The sequence below is a fragment of the Vespa crabro genome, chromosome 21, assembly GCF_910589235.1.
Source record: "Vespa crabro chromosome 21, iyVesCrab1.2, whole genome shotgun sequence".
Lineage (NCBI taxonomy): Eukaryota > Metazoa > Arthropoda > Insecta > Hymenoptera > Vespidae > Vespa > Vespa crabro.
This window is the reverse complement of record NC_060975.1, coordinates 3,967,069-3,983,383: the sequence shown is the minus strand read 5'-3', so window position 1 is coordinate 3,983,383 and position 16,315 is coordinate 3,967,069. Positions and strand designations below refer to the sequence as shown.

General features: G+C 31.4%; 2 protein-coding genes across 3 annotated transcripts in view; both read left to right on the top strand.

The window, feature by feature from the left end:
- LOC124431594 (semaphorin-1A-like) overlaps nucleotides 1-12,011 on the top strand; it is a 288,575-nt gene extending 276,564 nt beyond the window's left edge. The window contains exons 10-15 of one of the 2 annotated variants that reach the window (XM_046979676.1): nucleotides 3,252-3,600; nucleotides 4,503-4,585; nucleotides 4,688-4,786; nucleotides 6,608-6,892; nucleotides 9,882-10,025; nucleotides 11,649-12,011. In XM_046979676.1, coding sequence (XP_046835632.1) covers nucleotides 3,252-3,600; nucleotides 4,503-4,585; nucleotides 4,688-4,786; nucleotides 6,608-6,892; nucleotides 9,882-10,025; nucleotides 11,649-11,965 — 1,277 coding nt within the window. In that variant the 3' untranslated portion in view covers nucleotides 11,966-12,011. The remainder of the gene's footprint in view (nucleotides 1-3,251; nucleotides 3,601-4,502; nucleotides 4,586-4,687; nucleotides 4,787-6,607; nucleotides 6,893-9,881; nucleotides 10,026-11,648) is intronic. The other variant, XM_046979677.1, reaches the window with a different exon arrangement.
- LOC124431573 (protein IFH1-like) lies at nucleotides 11,993-13,073 on the top strand (the record flags this gene model as incomplete). The annotated part of the gene is made up of 1 exon (XM_046979643.1): nucleotides 11,993-13,073. A coding segment is annotated over one exon (975 nt), but the record flags the coding sequence as incomplete, so codon positions are not given.
- Nucleotides 13,074-16,315: the final 3,242 nt, after the last annotated feature.

The following is a 16,315-nucleotide window of genomic DNA, read 5'->3' as shown; positions in this document are numbered from 1 at the left end:
GATGAAAATAATTTTCGTTTTTTTATTATTTTTATTTACACTTACGATCGGTTTAATTTTATTTTGTAATGATAAATGAAGAAAAAAAAATAACAATTGATTCACGTACTCATAATGATCGTGACTTTGTAATAGTTAAACTGTTTACTCCTAGTGTTTATAACATAGTAAAAAATTTTTAATGAAAAAATTACTTTCGAAGTATATGCATAAACATGTACATATATATATATATATATATATATATATATATATATATATATATATATATATAATACGTTAAAAGATGAGATATATACATATATTGTAAAGTGAAAAAGAAAAAAAGAGAAAAAAAAAGAAAATAAATCAAATCAAAAAATTGGCTCGGGAACGTACGAAAGAAAAATAATTATAGTTCAAAGGTTTAAATTTGTACGATGTCATTTTTTTTCCTTTCTATTTTTTCCTTTTTTTTCTGTTAATAACAAACCAAATTTTATCTTCATAATAAAATGAAGACATTCGTTATACGGTACGATAGAAAAGAAAAAACGGAGCGAGATATATATATATACATATATAGAGAGAGAGAAAGAGCGAGAAAGAGAGAGAAAGGGAGAGAGAGAAGGGGAGAGAGAGAGAGAGAGAGAGAGAAAGAGATCGCAAGAACCATAGTTGAATTTTCATCACAGTCGGCAAAAGTCGACTCTACGAGAGATGAATTTGACGAAGTTTCATGCTGGTTTCCACTTTGTTTCCTCTAGAAAAGGACGAAGGGATAGGGGATAGGCGCAAAAGGGAGTAGGGCGCCAGTAAGGCTTTCGTACTCATGCACCAAGATTCGGAGTGTACCGTTAGACGAATGGAATTTGAGTTGAAAACTTTTTCACGGCTAGATATATACATATATATGTTAAAACACACCTTAAAAGGTACAAGTTTCTTTCTATGTTACATGTGTTACATGTTTCTATGTATATAATATATTCGTAAGTATGTATATCGTGTGTATACGTGTATGTAAGTGAAACAGAGACAGATAGATAAATAGAGAAAGAAAAGTGAAAGAAAAAGAGAGAGAAAGAGAGACAGAGAAAGAGAAAGAGAGAGAGAGAGAGAGAGATAGAGAGAGAGAGAGAGAGAGAGAGAATGAGAGAGTGAGAGAAAGGAAGAAACGTAGGGAAGAGGACGAGACTTTAAAGGCTTGTTCGACTTTTAAACTTGTCGCGATGTTGGGAACTTTTTTCTCTCTTTTCTCTCTCTCTCTCTTTCTCTCTCTCTCTCTCTTTCTCTCTCTCTCTCTCTCTCCCTTTCTTTTTCTCTACTTGAGTCGAGTCTGGGAAAACGTTCCAAGCGAGTCACATTTTTTTCCCTTTTTCGTCGTCATCAACCCTTTCTACCACCCTTCCCGCCCCGTCCCTTTCTTCGTTCGTTCGTTCGTTCGTTCGTTCCTTCCTTCCTTCCTTCCTTCCTTCCTTCCTTCCTTTTCTCACAGCCCAGAAACATTTTCGCGATCGACCAGTTCGTGGCTAAGTCGTTAGAGCCCAAGATAACTAAAGTAGAAGGAATATATCTTGCATTATTGGTATTTCTCACCAGTCCATATAATAACATGCGAAAGAGAAAGAAAGAGAGAAGGGAGAAGAGAGAGAGAGAGAGAGAGAGAGAGTGGAGATATTCTTAGAATATGACACGGCATTTATTGAAGATTTAATAGGTTGACTGTTATGAGATTTTAGATACGTTTTACTATCGTGAATACTGCACAGTAAAATCATTATCGTTAATTTATGTTTATAATTAAATATTATCACATATGACGTTGAATCAAATATAATATCATAAATATTATTTCCAACATTTTTTTCGACAGATTAATTTATCGTCGTTAAATATCTCCCGATATTATTTGCAATTAACGATTATTATTAATCTCTCTATAATCGATTATTTCAGCAATTTATAAATAATTTAGATGGCGTGGTTGAATGGAAGAAGAAAGAAAGAAAGAAAGAAAAAAAAAAAAAAAAAGAAAAGAAAATAGGGAAAAGTATTGTGATAATATTAAACATTGCAATATCAAATTTATCTATTATATTTAAATAATTTCTAACTATTCAATCTTATAATCTTATTTATTATTATATTTTAATATACTTGTCAAGAATTAACAAGATTTATTTTCTCCATATGATTTTATTATATTAAATAATGATATAAATGAAATTATTGTCTATTTAAATTTAATTCAAAGAAATCGTTAAAAATGAATAAAATAAAATGACAATTATTGAAATAAATATGTGAAAAAAGAAAATAAGTAATTATTTAAATAAAATTATTATCTAACGAATTCAATTGGAATAAATTATTTAATATAATAAAATCTTAAAGTTCTTAACGATTTTAATTAATCAATTAAATTAATTTCTTAACGATAATCATCAAGAATATTAAACTATTTAGTTTTGTAAGAAGAGTTAACTGCCGTCCGATTAAAAATCCCAATATCTGAATGATAATTTAACTTTTTATTTTCGAATTCTTTTTGAAAAGCTCTATCGTTTGATAGAAAGAAAAGAGATAAGAAAAAATATCCTATAAAACGTTATACAGGGAAAATTAAATACTGCTTTTAGTGTTTTTCAGAGTAACACGAAGAAAAACCGTTTTTACCGATAAAAAGGATAATAGCAGTATTCTGATCCTTTTCACTTTCTTTTATTGTACGCCATTACGAAAAACTCGTTGTCATACTACGATTCTTTTAACAAGCGTAAACAACAAACATCAAAAACTTTGCATGCGATTTCTTTTTTTTTTTTTCCATAATTAACTTTCTTTTTAACAATACCTTCCGTAATTGCACGACAATAAAATCAAAACGACTCCTACTTAATTATATATAGTCGATTATCGAATTCGATCGAATTAAATATCGAATTGTTATACTTACATTAAATTATAATAATTCGTTGATGTTTAATCTTAAAAAAAAAAAAGATGTTGAATTTCTACGTTATGGCTATTTTTATGTTTTAATGTCAAAATATTTGAATTTTAATCTATAATAAATTTTTATAAAAAAGAAAAAAAGAAAAAAAAATGAAAAAGAAATGAAAACAAATAATAATAATAATAACAATAATAATAATAATAATAATAATAATAATAATAATAATAATAATAAAAGATATCTAAAAAGCAAAACATGTTTATTTTCGTTTAACAAATCCAATAATCCATTTATTTTATTCGATGATTTTCAGAATCAACGAGTGACGTAACCGAAGGATTTTACGCTGGTAATCGTACACGATTGGTATATGGTGTCTTCACAACTCCTGTAAATTCCATCGGTGGCTCAGCGATCTGCGCTTTCTCCATGAACAGTGTTCTCGAAGTCTTCCAGGGTGCGTTCAAGGAGCAGGAAACGATAAACAGCAATTGGTTGAGAGTACCGGTTGAAAGGGTGCCTAAACCAAGACCCGGTGCTTGCGTTAACGACTCTAGAACACTTCCAGATATGACCGTCAATTTTGTTAAGGCTCATCCGCTCATGGACGACGCTGTCCAATCCTATTTCGCAATGCCTGTGATAACCAAAGTCAGTTTCAAGTAAGTCCTTTCTATTATTATGATTATATTCATTTCTATTACACTGAATGAGTTTAGAACTGGTATTAACGGATTTATAAACCTTTTGTGTACGTCTTAAGATTAAGACAATGTTTCTCAAAATTATATAAAAGTTATAAATATTCTCTTTGTTAGAGCAAACGTTCGAAATAGTCTCAAAATAGCATCGAATTTTGTGTCTGTGTGTGTGTGTGTGTGTGTGTGTGTGTGTGTGTGTGTGGATATTATTTTTTTTCTTTTTTTTTCTAAATACTTCATCGGTTGATAAACAATTTTTTGTTCAACAAATAAAACAAATTATTGATAATAAAAATGATTTATTAATCGTAAAAATAATTACTCTTAAGGTATTGCTACATCAATTTGGAGCAATAACTTTTGAGCTTTCTTAAATAATTTCATTTCTCGGAATAATTTTCCTCGTCGTGCATTATTTAAATCTAACAAAACTTCGAATTACATTCTCGATATTTTTATTAAACAAAGTATATCGTCATATTCGATTTTATAAAACAAGCATAAAAGCGATTAATAATATAATCGAAAATAAAGATCGTTTTACTAACTAAAGATCCAAGATAAACTATAGATCCAAAAGTATAATTCGTGTTAATAATAAAACATATATATATATATATATATATATATATATATATATATATATATATATTATATTATTAAGAAATTGGACTGTGTTAGAATATACAAATAATTGTGTTGAATTTTTAAATATAGAAAATATTTGGATATCCTTTGCCGATCAAAATTATAAAAAAAGAAAAAAAATGACGAGGGAAAGTAAGAAAAAAAAGAAAAAAGAAAGAAAGAAAGATAAAAAAAACCAAAAAAGGAAACAAAAAAAAATATTCTTTTGTTTATAGTTACAGATTTACCAAAGTCGCCGTAGATTCTCAAGTGAAGGCGTTAGACGGCAAGGCCTACGATATACTTTACGTTGGAACAGGTAACGTCAGCCCCTAAAATAATAACATTTCTCGTTCGTCGCACGAGATCGTATTTCGCCTTTCTAAAATTATACATGGAAATATTCGGATATATTCCACAGACGACGGTCGCGTGTTGAAGGCATTGAACACCCGTTCCCCGGATTCTGTTACCGACGTTAATCAGGTCATTGTTAGCGACGTCCAAGTGCTGAAATACGGTAAGCTTACCCACCAAGTCCCTATTTATTTTACTACTCGCCATATAGTTGAATATATATTATACGATAAGAGAGTAGACTTTCCTTTTGATATATTCGCGATCATCAAAATTTTATTCATCCAAAAAAAATATTTTTATATAAAACATTTTCGTTCGAGTCTCACCCTTATTTCAATAAGATAAAGATCAATGGTACCATTTCAAACATTAAAATTAACGATAATTTGTTACGACTACAAATGAACATTTCGTCCTATGAAATAAAAGAAATAAAAGATAACTTTTTGTTATTAACACGTTGCTCGATTTTTTTTTCGAATCATTTTTACTCGATCTTTTCATTCGGTCAGTCCATTTTGATATTGTAAATGCATTTAATAAATATCCCAACGTGTAAATATGCAGTCGGTGTTACACGCGACCTGAATAGAAAGTTTAACTTGTAAAATCATTCATGTAAGACATCGCACGTAACGTGATAAAGTACTTCGTTTTATATTATATATATTAGATTTAAGGACATTATTTATATAACTATTTTTATTGACATCCATCGTATGGGTTACATTAATGTGCATTTTTGTTCTTTTTCTTTTTTCTTTTCTTTTGTTTTTTTGTTATAACATTAATTCATATCATTAACATCGATCAAGGTCAAAATAAATTGTTAAAAATTATAACATTTATAATTTATATAACGTTAACGTTAAAATCACCGATGACTTATGTATGATATATCTATTTCTAACGAAGGTTGCACGAATGTTTTTGAAAAGAAATGCCTATTTAAGAAAAGAAAAACCTATATTTGTATATATATATATATATATATATATATATATATATATATATTTTATTTGAAAGAGTAAAATTTTTCAGACTTATAAAAAATAATTATTACGAAAGATGAGAAGGGATATTTTTTTTTTGATTTTTTCTTTTTCTTTTTTACTTTTGTACATTTAAATAATTCTCTCTTATTTCCTCTAATGATGACCAATTAAAGTATAGTTCTTTTAGTTATTAGTTTTACCGTTGGAGATACATTTGTAAAGAAGTTAACTATTATTATCGTTCCATCACATTCGGTATATTGTTCCATAAGTTTTAGAACGACAAATTTGCTCAAAGGCATTAATTAAAACAACTGAACTATTCGGAAATATTACGAAGAACTTTTAAATAAATGTTCCAGTGAAATCAGAATTTTAGTGAAAGGTCAAAATGATCTATCTCGATACATATAAGAGGTATTTATCATTAAAATCAACTTTTATTTTCGGAGATGGGAGAGAATCCCTTCTCCCTTCCCTATGTCTTATTTACTTACATACATACATATATATGTATATAATTGTTTTTTTATTCTGTTAACGTATACAAATGAAAAATACATCACCATTTTCAGCTATTAAATATTAATATGTCATATAAATATCTATATGTCAAAATAATTTTGTTAAACAATGTTAAACTAAATGTTAAACAAAAACAAAAAAAAACGAATTAATAAGATTAAATCTTTCATAAATTTCAATAAATGTCAGAAGAAATTTTATTAAAAATAATACAAATCAAAAATTTATTTATAAATTATAACGTAATATTATAACGTAATGTCAGAAGAAAGGACAAAACAAAAACAAAAATTACGAAAGAAAATGAAAAATACTATCTATCTTGACCCAGTTGACAAATCTAGCGTTAAACGTGAAATCCGAAAACCGTCAAATTATTAAAAGTCCCATTCACTACACCCCCATAAATCAAATGTTAAATCGTGCGAAATTAATATATGCGTTTGCGTTAACGTTTATAGGACAAGCTGTGAAAGATCTATTAGTGGTACATCTAGCAGGTGAAGCAAGTAAATTGGTGGTCTTTGCCGATTCGGAAATACGTGCAGTACCATTACATCATTGTGACTCCCTATTAGCAGGCAGTTGTGCGGCCTGTGTTGCTTTACAAGATCCACATTGCGCCTGGGATGCTACGACAAATCTTTGCGTCGCAGTTCCAACGAAACTACACGATAGCGATGCCGACAAGACGCTCTTCCAAGATATCCTTACGGGAAAGCATAAAAGCTGTGGTTACGAGCAAGGTACAGTAAGGCTGCTATTAACAAGTAAAAACCACCCCTTCTTGAGCTTTCACGAACGAATTCCTCGAAAACGAGAGAAAGCCCGCTTTCCCACGCACTCTTCTTCTCCTTTTTACCCTCTCGAAGTAATGACTCTTTCTCTTTCTCTCTATCTCTCTTTCTCTCTTTCTCTCTCTCTTTTTCTCTCTTTCTCTATCTATCTATCTGTCTGTCTGTTTTTCTCTTTCTTTCGTTCTTTCTTTCTTTTTTCCTTTTTTTCTCTTTTTTTTTCCTTTCTCAATATCTCTCTCTCTCTCTCTCTCTCTCTCTCTCTCTCTCTCTCTCTCTCTCTCTCTCTCTCTCTCTCTTGAAATACTTGATTTAACGCATCCTTGACTTCAAAGTGGAAACGACGACTTTCGAAAAATCTCAAGTAGGGCTCATGTACAGTCGTTCGCAGAAATATTCGGTATAAAAAAAAAATTTTTCTGAGAAAGTTCAACGGTATACTTGTGTATATTAATTTATTCGAATAATGTCCTATCGATTGAAATTAATGTAACGTAATACAAATGGTGCGATAGTGTGAAAATCTATCTTTGTAATAACGATATAAAGACTTCGTAATAATTTTATTGCATTTGTTCTTTTTTTTTCTATTTTGTTTTTTTTTTGTTTAATATTTATCATATTTCTATCTTATGCTATTATAAAATATCTAAAGTAGTATAAAATAATATAATATTATACACTATTATATTTTATTATATATTACATTTAGATAATAGTATTATTTAATATTAAATTAATAAATGAATAATAAATAAAAAATTAAATACTATATAGTAATACAATACTAGTAAAAAATCTACCTGTGATGATAGTATACCATATTGCTATAAAAAAAGATTATTATTTTTTTATAATATTTTTACATTATTATGCAATAATATTTTTTACATAAAATAAAGTTTTATACTATTACAATATATAACGTTCTATAATAATTTCAATCGGTACGAGAACTATAATTATAAAATATAACTAATTAAAATAATAATTATATAAAATAAACTGTTAGATAACTTGATTTATTAACTGTTCTACGTCGATTAAATATTAATCTATAATTACTGTCGATTATAAAAGTATCTATAAAACAGTATGAAAATAATAATCGTTTCTAAGAAAAAAAAAAAAAAAATTAAATAAAATAAAAAAATGAAAGAAAAAATAACTTTCTATAAAAAAAAATATATTCAGATATTTTCTTTTTACATATTAAATTCATAAGCTTATAAATATATATATATATATATATATTTATTACTATTGCGGAGATATTCAAAGCATATAAATTAATTCACTTATATATAGAGTAGTCAAAGCATACAAAATTCATTTATTTATATATAAAGATATTCAAAGCTTATCTGGCACATCTAACAATAGACGTTTGTCAAAACGATAGATTTCTCTTTAAGGAAGAAGAACAAAAAAAATAAAGAAAGAAGAAGATAAAGAAAATAAAAGAAAAAAGAAAAAGAAAAGGAAAAGGAAAAGGAAACTTATTTCTTCGAACAGAAGAAAAAGTTCGTCTAAATAAACAGTCTACGTAGGATAGGCGCACACATATATACGCAAATATATACCTGCCTAAATACATACACACATACATACGTACATACATACATACATAAATACATATATATATATATATATAAATACAATACCACGTACCATAAATACACAGCCTATGTTTGTATCAAAGATTCAAAGCCATTCGAAAAGCGCAGGGATCAGCGAATCGATCGAACCGTGGCGCGTTCACCCGTAATCGCCGACGAGTCCTTACTATATATATATATATATATATATATATATATATATATATATATTTGTATATATACATATATATAGTTAACACCACGAATACTGTAGAGACAGGCAGCTTTCATGATATATCCCAATGGGATTCACCGAGTATCGCGAACTTTCTTCTTGTCGTTCCTATCACCGTCACGTAGATTTAACTACTTGCTTTTGCAAGCCTTCAGCTTTCATCTTTCGGACCCCATAAGTTCCCCCTCTTTTTCTCTTTTTCTCTTTTTCTCTTTTTCTCTTCTAGCATTTCCCCCTCGTCGTTCATCCTCTTTTCTTATATCTTTTATAAGAGAATCATGGCGAACAAATCGGCTCGTTTTATCGCATTTTCTCGCATTTTACCATCCTCGTACTTCTAACCATTGTAACATATAAACGACAGAAGGATAATATGCTACTCTTATGAGAGTATGAGAATCTCGTCTGATGTTTTCTAACACGAGCCCTAACAATAAGGATTTATAGGTTCTCCTTTTTCTACTTGTTATACTCCCCTATTGCGATCCTTTACGAGTTTCCTTATTATTCTTTTCCTTCTTTTCTTCCCTTCCCTCTCTCTCTCTCTCTTCTCTTTCTCTTTCTCTCTCTCTCTCTTCTCTTTCTCTTTCTCTCTCTCTCTCTTCTCTTTCTCTTTCTCTCTCTCCTTTTTTGTGCTTTTTTCCTTTCTTTTATCTTTTATCCTATCTTACTGCCTCTGCTTTGTTCTTTTCTTTCTTTCTTTATATATATATATATAAGGAAGAAAACAAGAAATATATATATATATATCATTTATATCGCACGCTAAATTTTATTAATACCAAGTTATAATATAACATTAGCAGTTCATTTCATTTATTTTGTTTCATTTTCATGGGATTAATATTGACTTTTCCCTTCTTTTACTAACGAAATTTATCATTGATACATACTTGTTTGTAAGCTTTGGCAATGATCACTGTTACCTTATTATGTATTTTATATATATATATATATATATATATATATATATATATATGTATATATACATACGTATGTATCTACTTACGTATGTATAGAGTATGTGCTTGTGTGTATACATTTTATATGTATTACCTGATATCATCGATCCCCCTTGTCATCGTCAACTTGGTGAACGTTGCTTCAGAAATGGCGAAACCCGTGCAACCAGCCGTACCGCCCGAAATCGGGCGCGGAGAACAACCTGACGAACGAGACAATGAAATTGTCATCGAACTGGACCGAGAAAATCAGTACGGTCGTACGCAGCCAAGAGCTAACGAACCTCAAGGTAATCATTAGCGCCAGTATCCACCTGCGTCATAGTTCCTCCATTCTCCTCCCTCCTTCCTCCTTCCTTTCGAAGAATTTTAATCAGTCCCATGATGATCCTTAATCCTCAATAAAGGTTATCATGATCGAAACTTTATCCCTCTCCACTAATCCCCCGCCCATGCAAATTTTTGTTTCATTACCATTATCCTCTATCTAGTTTTCGATCCGATAAAGGAGAAATATCTAGAACTTAGAAAAATTCAAAAAAAAAAAAAAGAAAAAAAAAGTTTAGAAATATTTGATACACGTATATAGAGAATTTTCTTCCAAGTAAAATACTGTAGGATATTAAATTTTATTAAAAGAAGTTGGATGTCTTGAATACATTGTCATTACGAAAGAATGAAAGAAAGAAAGAAAGAAAAAGAAAAAAAAAAAAGAAAAAAAGATAAAGCACAAAAAATAAATAATTGTTAATCACGATATACGTCGTATATTGCAATATTCGTACGTTTTATCTATTTTTTACAACAATAATTTTTTTCGTAATTTTCGTAACCATTACGGAAGACAATTTATTTAACGTAATGAACGTACTGAATGACAAATTACATAAAAATTGATGTGACAGGAAACGTGTCATTGTTGAAATGGATATTCATTCAGACTATCAGTAGTGACAAATGGTATCATAAAACAAATAAATTTTCTCATGTTTATTTTCTTTTTTCTTTTTTTCTTTTTTTGTTTTTTATTAGCATAAGAAACAAAATCAGCTTGGGACGATAATAGATGATAATCTTTTAAGGATTAAGATCAAAATCTTTGATTTGATCTTGTATCATAAAAGAAATAAATTTTCTCATGTTTTTTATTTTCTCTCTCTCTCTCTCTCTCTCTCTCTCTCTCTCTCTCTTTTTTAGCATAACAAAAAAAAATTAACTTGGAAGAATAATAGATGATAACCTTTTAAAGATTAAGATCAAATCAATACTTTGAGGATACATTTTATCTCTTATCAAGATCGAAGCTAAGCTACCTATCTACCTTTCCCTCTTAGCTTTACCATTTTTCATTTATTTACGTTTTTCACGTCGGATCTTGTGTACTCGTCGATATAACGTATCCGTAGACACATATAATACATACATGTTCGTCGTAACTCGAGCGTACCGAGACACACAGTGCGTAATCAACAAACCTATTCCCAAGCGTGTCCTTTCTAACGCACAAGCCCGTTCTAACTTTTGCTTCGAAGGATCATGTCCCGCGGGCATCGTTGCACGTTCTACCAGACTATCTTCCTTCCCGTACATTGTTTTTCCTTTCTCTAATCCAAGGTATCGATTCGCATTGTCCTCGCTTTGATGTTCCTTTCCTGACCTTATGTGGTCGAAGTCCTGTCTCGTTTTATTCTAAAATAAAATAATCATTAATATGTATTGACTTGTTTATCTGATCGGATAAATAATAAAACGATGGCTTTGATCTAAGCCATTTGATCTTTTATACTTTTTATAATAATTGTAAGCAACATGGAGTGTACGTCAGAAAGATTATGATTAAGAAGAGATAACAGAGCTTTACACAAGATTTCTAATCTAGTTAATCGTCTGATCTGTTTATTATTTCGTTTCAGGCGTCATAGTGACACCAGTGGTATACTCGGCACAAACATTAACCGGTGCCCTAATAGGAACCTGTCTTTTCTCATTGGTCGCTGGTTTCGCATCCGGTTTCTGGTTTTCCCAAAGACTACGTGGTACTCCTTATCCAGAACCATCTGAACAACGTCAACAATTGAACCGATTAACAGAGAGTTCGGAATCACCTGGTTTCAACAACAAATCCATCAATCTCGTTCTAAACGTACCACCGAAAAATCCAAATGGTAAAAACGCGAATTCATCGGCGGAGAATAAGCCGGTGCAGAAGGTGAAGAAAACGTACATATGATACAGAAGGCGACAAAGAGCCGTTTGAGGCTTATCATCACAGGATCCCACGGACTTCGGTACTTCCTCCTCGTCCTTCGACCTCGCCGAGTCGGACGATCGAAACGACGACGAAGAGGAGGAAGAGGACGAGGAAGAGGAGGACGATGACGATGACAATGACGGCGATAATGATGATTACGATGAAGGTGGTGAATGCAACGAGGAGAGAAATGATAGAAAAATAGAAGATAGGAAAAACATCAAGGAAGAATTAGCGAGCTATTGCATTCCCAATCAACGATCATCGATTTCCTCTGGCATCGTCGAGTCCTATGATAACAAAAACGAGCCGTGGGTTCCTCTCGAGTTCCTCCTATCTTCATCGAAAGAAACAACAGAACTCTTTGATGCGCGATATCATCCGTACCAACAATCACACAATCATCGTGTCGTTCCTCGTCAAGAATCAAGAGGAGGACCATTGCGGAGTGTAGGAAGAGGAGGAGGAGGAGGAGGAGAGGGCAAAGAGTTGGACTATATCGAAACGGTTATTAGCACGAATCCTAACAATTGTCCTCGTAAACGTAGCGACAGTAACAGCAGTAGCAACAGTAGCAGCAGCGCTATGACAACCATCAGTACCAATTCGAACGATCTCCTTCGCAAACTACGCCGTAATTCGGCGACAACCAACTCAGCGTCCTTCGTATTTGATCTCGCCCAAACAAGTGATCCCTCAAATCCACGCGACCATTATATGGTACCAACGCGAAATCCTCGCGAACTCAACGAGAGGATCCTATCACTTTTCAATCCACAATTTTTACCGAATTTCAATGACATGGTTAGATACATGGCAGCGTCCCAGCAGGAGCCGAGCAATTCTCGAACTACTTCAAGATCAATCAACACTGAAACTCGTCTCTTCAGGCATACTAATCGCCGAAGGAAACGAAATAGCATCAATGATTCTATGCTCTTTCGCCAGGGACTGGTCTATCAGGTGCCACGTGACAAATGAACTGTCGATCCACGAATATTGACATAAAGTACGAGAATGTTCCAAAATCGATATATAATAAACATATATTCGTATATACATATATATGTGTGTGTGTGTATTTATGTATGTATATATACATATATATATATATATATATATATATATATAGAAAAATCTTAAATCTTACATCGCAAGAATTATTAAAATACATACATACATGCGTACATACATATATATATATATTTATATATATATATATATATAATATATATATATATAGATAGATAACTATGAGGTGTAATTATCGTACGATACGTAGTGTCAACGTTACCTGATTACGGCGAGATGTGATTTTTTCGTGTTGGTTCGATTTCTTCGAATTTGAAATATGGAAAAGGAAGAGAATAACAAGTAGAAGAAAAAGAAGAAAAAGAAGAAGAAGAAGAAGAAGAAAAAGAAGAAAACAAAATGCTACGTCTCCTTCCGTGAAGAAGCTGGGATATTTTCGATGAAGATGATGAAGATGAAGAATGAGAAATGATCTTCCGTCGTAGGACGCAACAACGTGGGAATAACGAACTATTTTTTTAAACTAATACTCTCGACGATTCGTTCTCCCTCCCTCCCTCTCTTTTTCTCTCTCTCTCTCTCTCTCTATCTCTTTCCTTCCCCTCCCTTTATCTCTCTCCCTTTTTTAAACCACTCTCTTATCGAATGATCTTTTCGTCGTTGGTTCGTTCGTTTGACGTCATTTAAAATAGACGTCAATCTCATTAAATGGGATCCATGTCGAGAGTAATATTCTCATTTTCCGTTTCTCGGTAGAAGACAGCGAACGGAATCTAGGACGAAGGACAACATTCGAAGGAATGAAATGAATTGAACTGAACTAAAATGAATTGAACTGAACTGAACTGTAAGGATGAGAAGGACGTATGTATTTATCTATATACATACGTTATCGTCGTTTCTCGATGTGTACCGTTGTACTAATGTGATATGGATCAGAATATATAGTACTGTTGTGTGTTCGTAGAAGTGGCCTGTGTGTGTTTTGTATAGGTGCTTAAATAAGAATACTAAATGAAAAAGAAAAAGAAAAAGAAAGAAAGAAAGAATGAGAGAGAGAGAGAGAGAGAGAGAGAGAGCGGAGGGGAAATAAAAAGAAGAACAAACATAAGAAAAAAATGGAAATAAAATAAAATTGTTATGCGTAGTAGAGACATTACTAATGAGCATTCGCGCGAGACGAGGCGTGCCTTCCGTTGTACTAATTGTTGGCAAATTTTCTTGTACAGATCGATAGAAAGCCAGAGGGAGAGAGAGAGAGAGAGAGAAAGAGAGAGGCAGAGAGAGAAAGATAGATAGAAAGAGAGAGAAAGAGAGAGAGAGAGAGAGAGAGAGAGAGAGATAAAGAAACGAATAGAAGAAGATTATGGAAAAAGAGATTTCGTCAAGTGAGTATATATATATATATTATATATATATATATTAGGGCAAGTGCCTCATTTAAAAAGTGTATCGTTTGAGATATATTACGTAGAGAATGGAACGATGAATGAGATAAAAAGAGAGAGAGAGAGAGAGAGAGAGAGAGACATATGAAGAAAGAATGAAGGGAAAAAGAAAGACACTTTAGAGAGACTAATTTTGGTACTGTTGTGCACTTATTAATGTGCTGTGAATATCGGATAAGTGGGTTTTACGAAGAAGGAGAAGATTGATGAAAGAAGAGGAAGAAAGATAGAAGATAAAGAAGTGAAAGAAAATCCGAAACGGAGGCACACACGCACGTACGATTCCTTTGATTCGTCGCGAACTCCCGTGTTCCTTTTCACGATACTTTCGATTTAAAAAAAAAAAAAAATATACATATATATGTATACATATATACGTATATTAAGAGAAACATCAATTCGCGCGCGCGATTCCTTCGAAAGGATTTGTGAAAAATCATGGCGAGAATAGAGTCTTTATAACGTGCTTTAGATACGATGCCTTTGACAATGGCGCAAATCGGTATTTTTAATCGAATATTATAATAGATACTCGTTAAATTGCGGTAATATTTGCGTTGTGTTTTAATCGCGGTTTATAGACGGAGTGCCTGAGATAACAAAAGAAAATTTAACAAAACAAAAGCGTGAAACGAAACAAAATAAAAAAAAAATACAAATAAATAAAAAAGCAAAAAAAAAATAAAAATAAAAAGAGAAGATATGAACAATAAAGAAAAAAGAGCCGAGACAAAGAAAGAAAAAAAAAAAGAAAAAGAAAAAGAAATAGGAGAAGTCAACGAGGAAATTTTTTGTCAGCTCGAAATCATTGTTAAAAATGTAACTTCTACGAGGGATCACATTTGTTTAGTATTTTTATTATTATTATTATTACTTTTTTTTTTGTCTTCTTCAATTATGCAATAAGAGACGTATTTTATAAGGATATAATGGGAAAGACAAATTTAATAGAACACAATTGGAAGGATAATATGAAAATGATGCGTCAAAAGGGATATGATCTTTTTTCTTTAATTGTATAATATTATATATAATAATATTATGTGATTTATTATGATTATTGATGTATTTAAATTTCTTTTTCCAATATTATTACCAATATTTTGGAACAATTTGGAAAAAGAAATATCCTTCTCTCTGATTTCTATGAAAATCTTTCTTTCTCTCTGTAATATAATATTGTAATCATTGTAATTTTTTAATCCAATTGTAAATTTTTTTTTTCTTTTTTTTTTTTTTTTTTGTTCATAAAAATCAATGATTTCACATTCGAAAATATTTCCTTCTAAATAAGCGATTGGTAAAAAAAGAACGACTTCACTATATCGGATTAATGGTGGAAAGAAACGTCGTGATCAAGATTCATTTATTTTTTTTTTTCTCTAGAACAGAGGGTGGAGGATAAAGAACGGCTATAAAAAAGGTTTTTTGAGGGTAGAAAAGAGAGAGAGAGAGAGAGAGAGAGAGAGAGAGAGAAAGAGAGTGGAAAAGAATGGTGTCTACGTCATTCTGATTTATTTTCCGTGACACGATCGAATGAGCTCTTTAACTCTTTCCCTTCTCCTCTTCCATCTTCTACAACTGTGTGTGTATATGTGTATGTGTGTTTCGTCTCGTTTGTGGTATATACTTCGATGTCGCAGGTACACGCATATACACATATTACATAGAAAAAAATCCACCGTCTCTTTCCATCAACTCCGACGGCGAAGGTATGAGGTTGTATTATATTAACTTTAAAGCCACCGATTAACCAACACTGCCGCGTCAATTCTAACGTGCTTTCAAACGAAAACGCGATTTCACGATACAAGATCACACGATAGATAATCGCCATTGTACATCGATT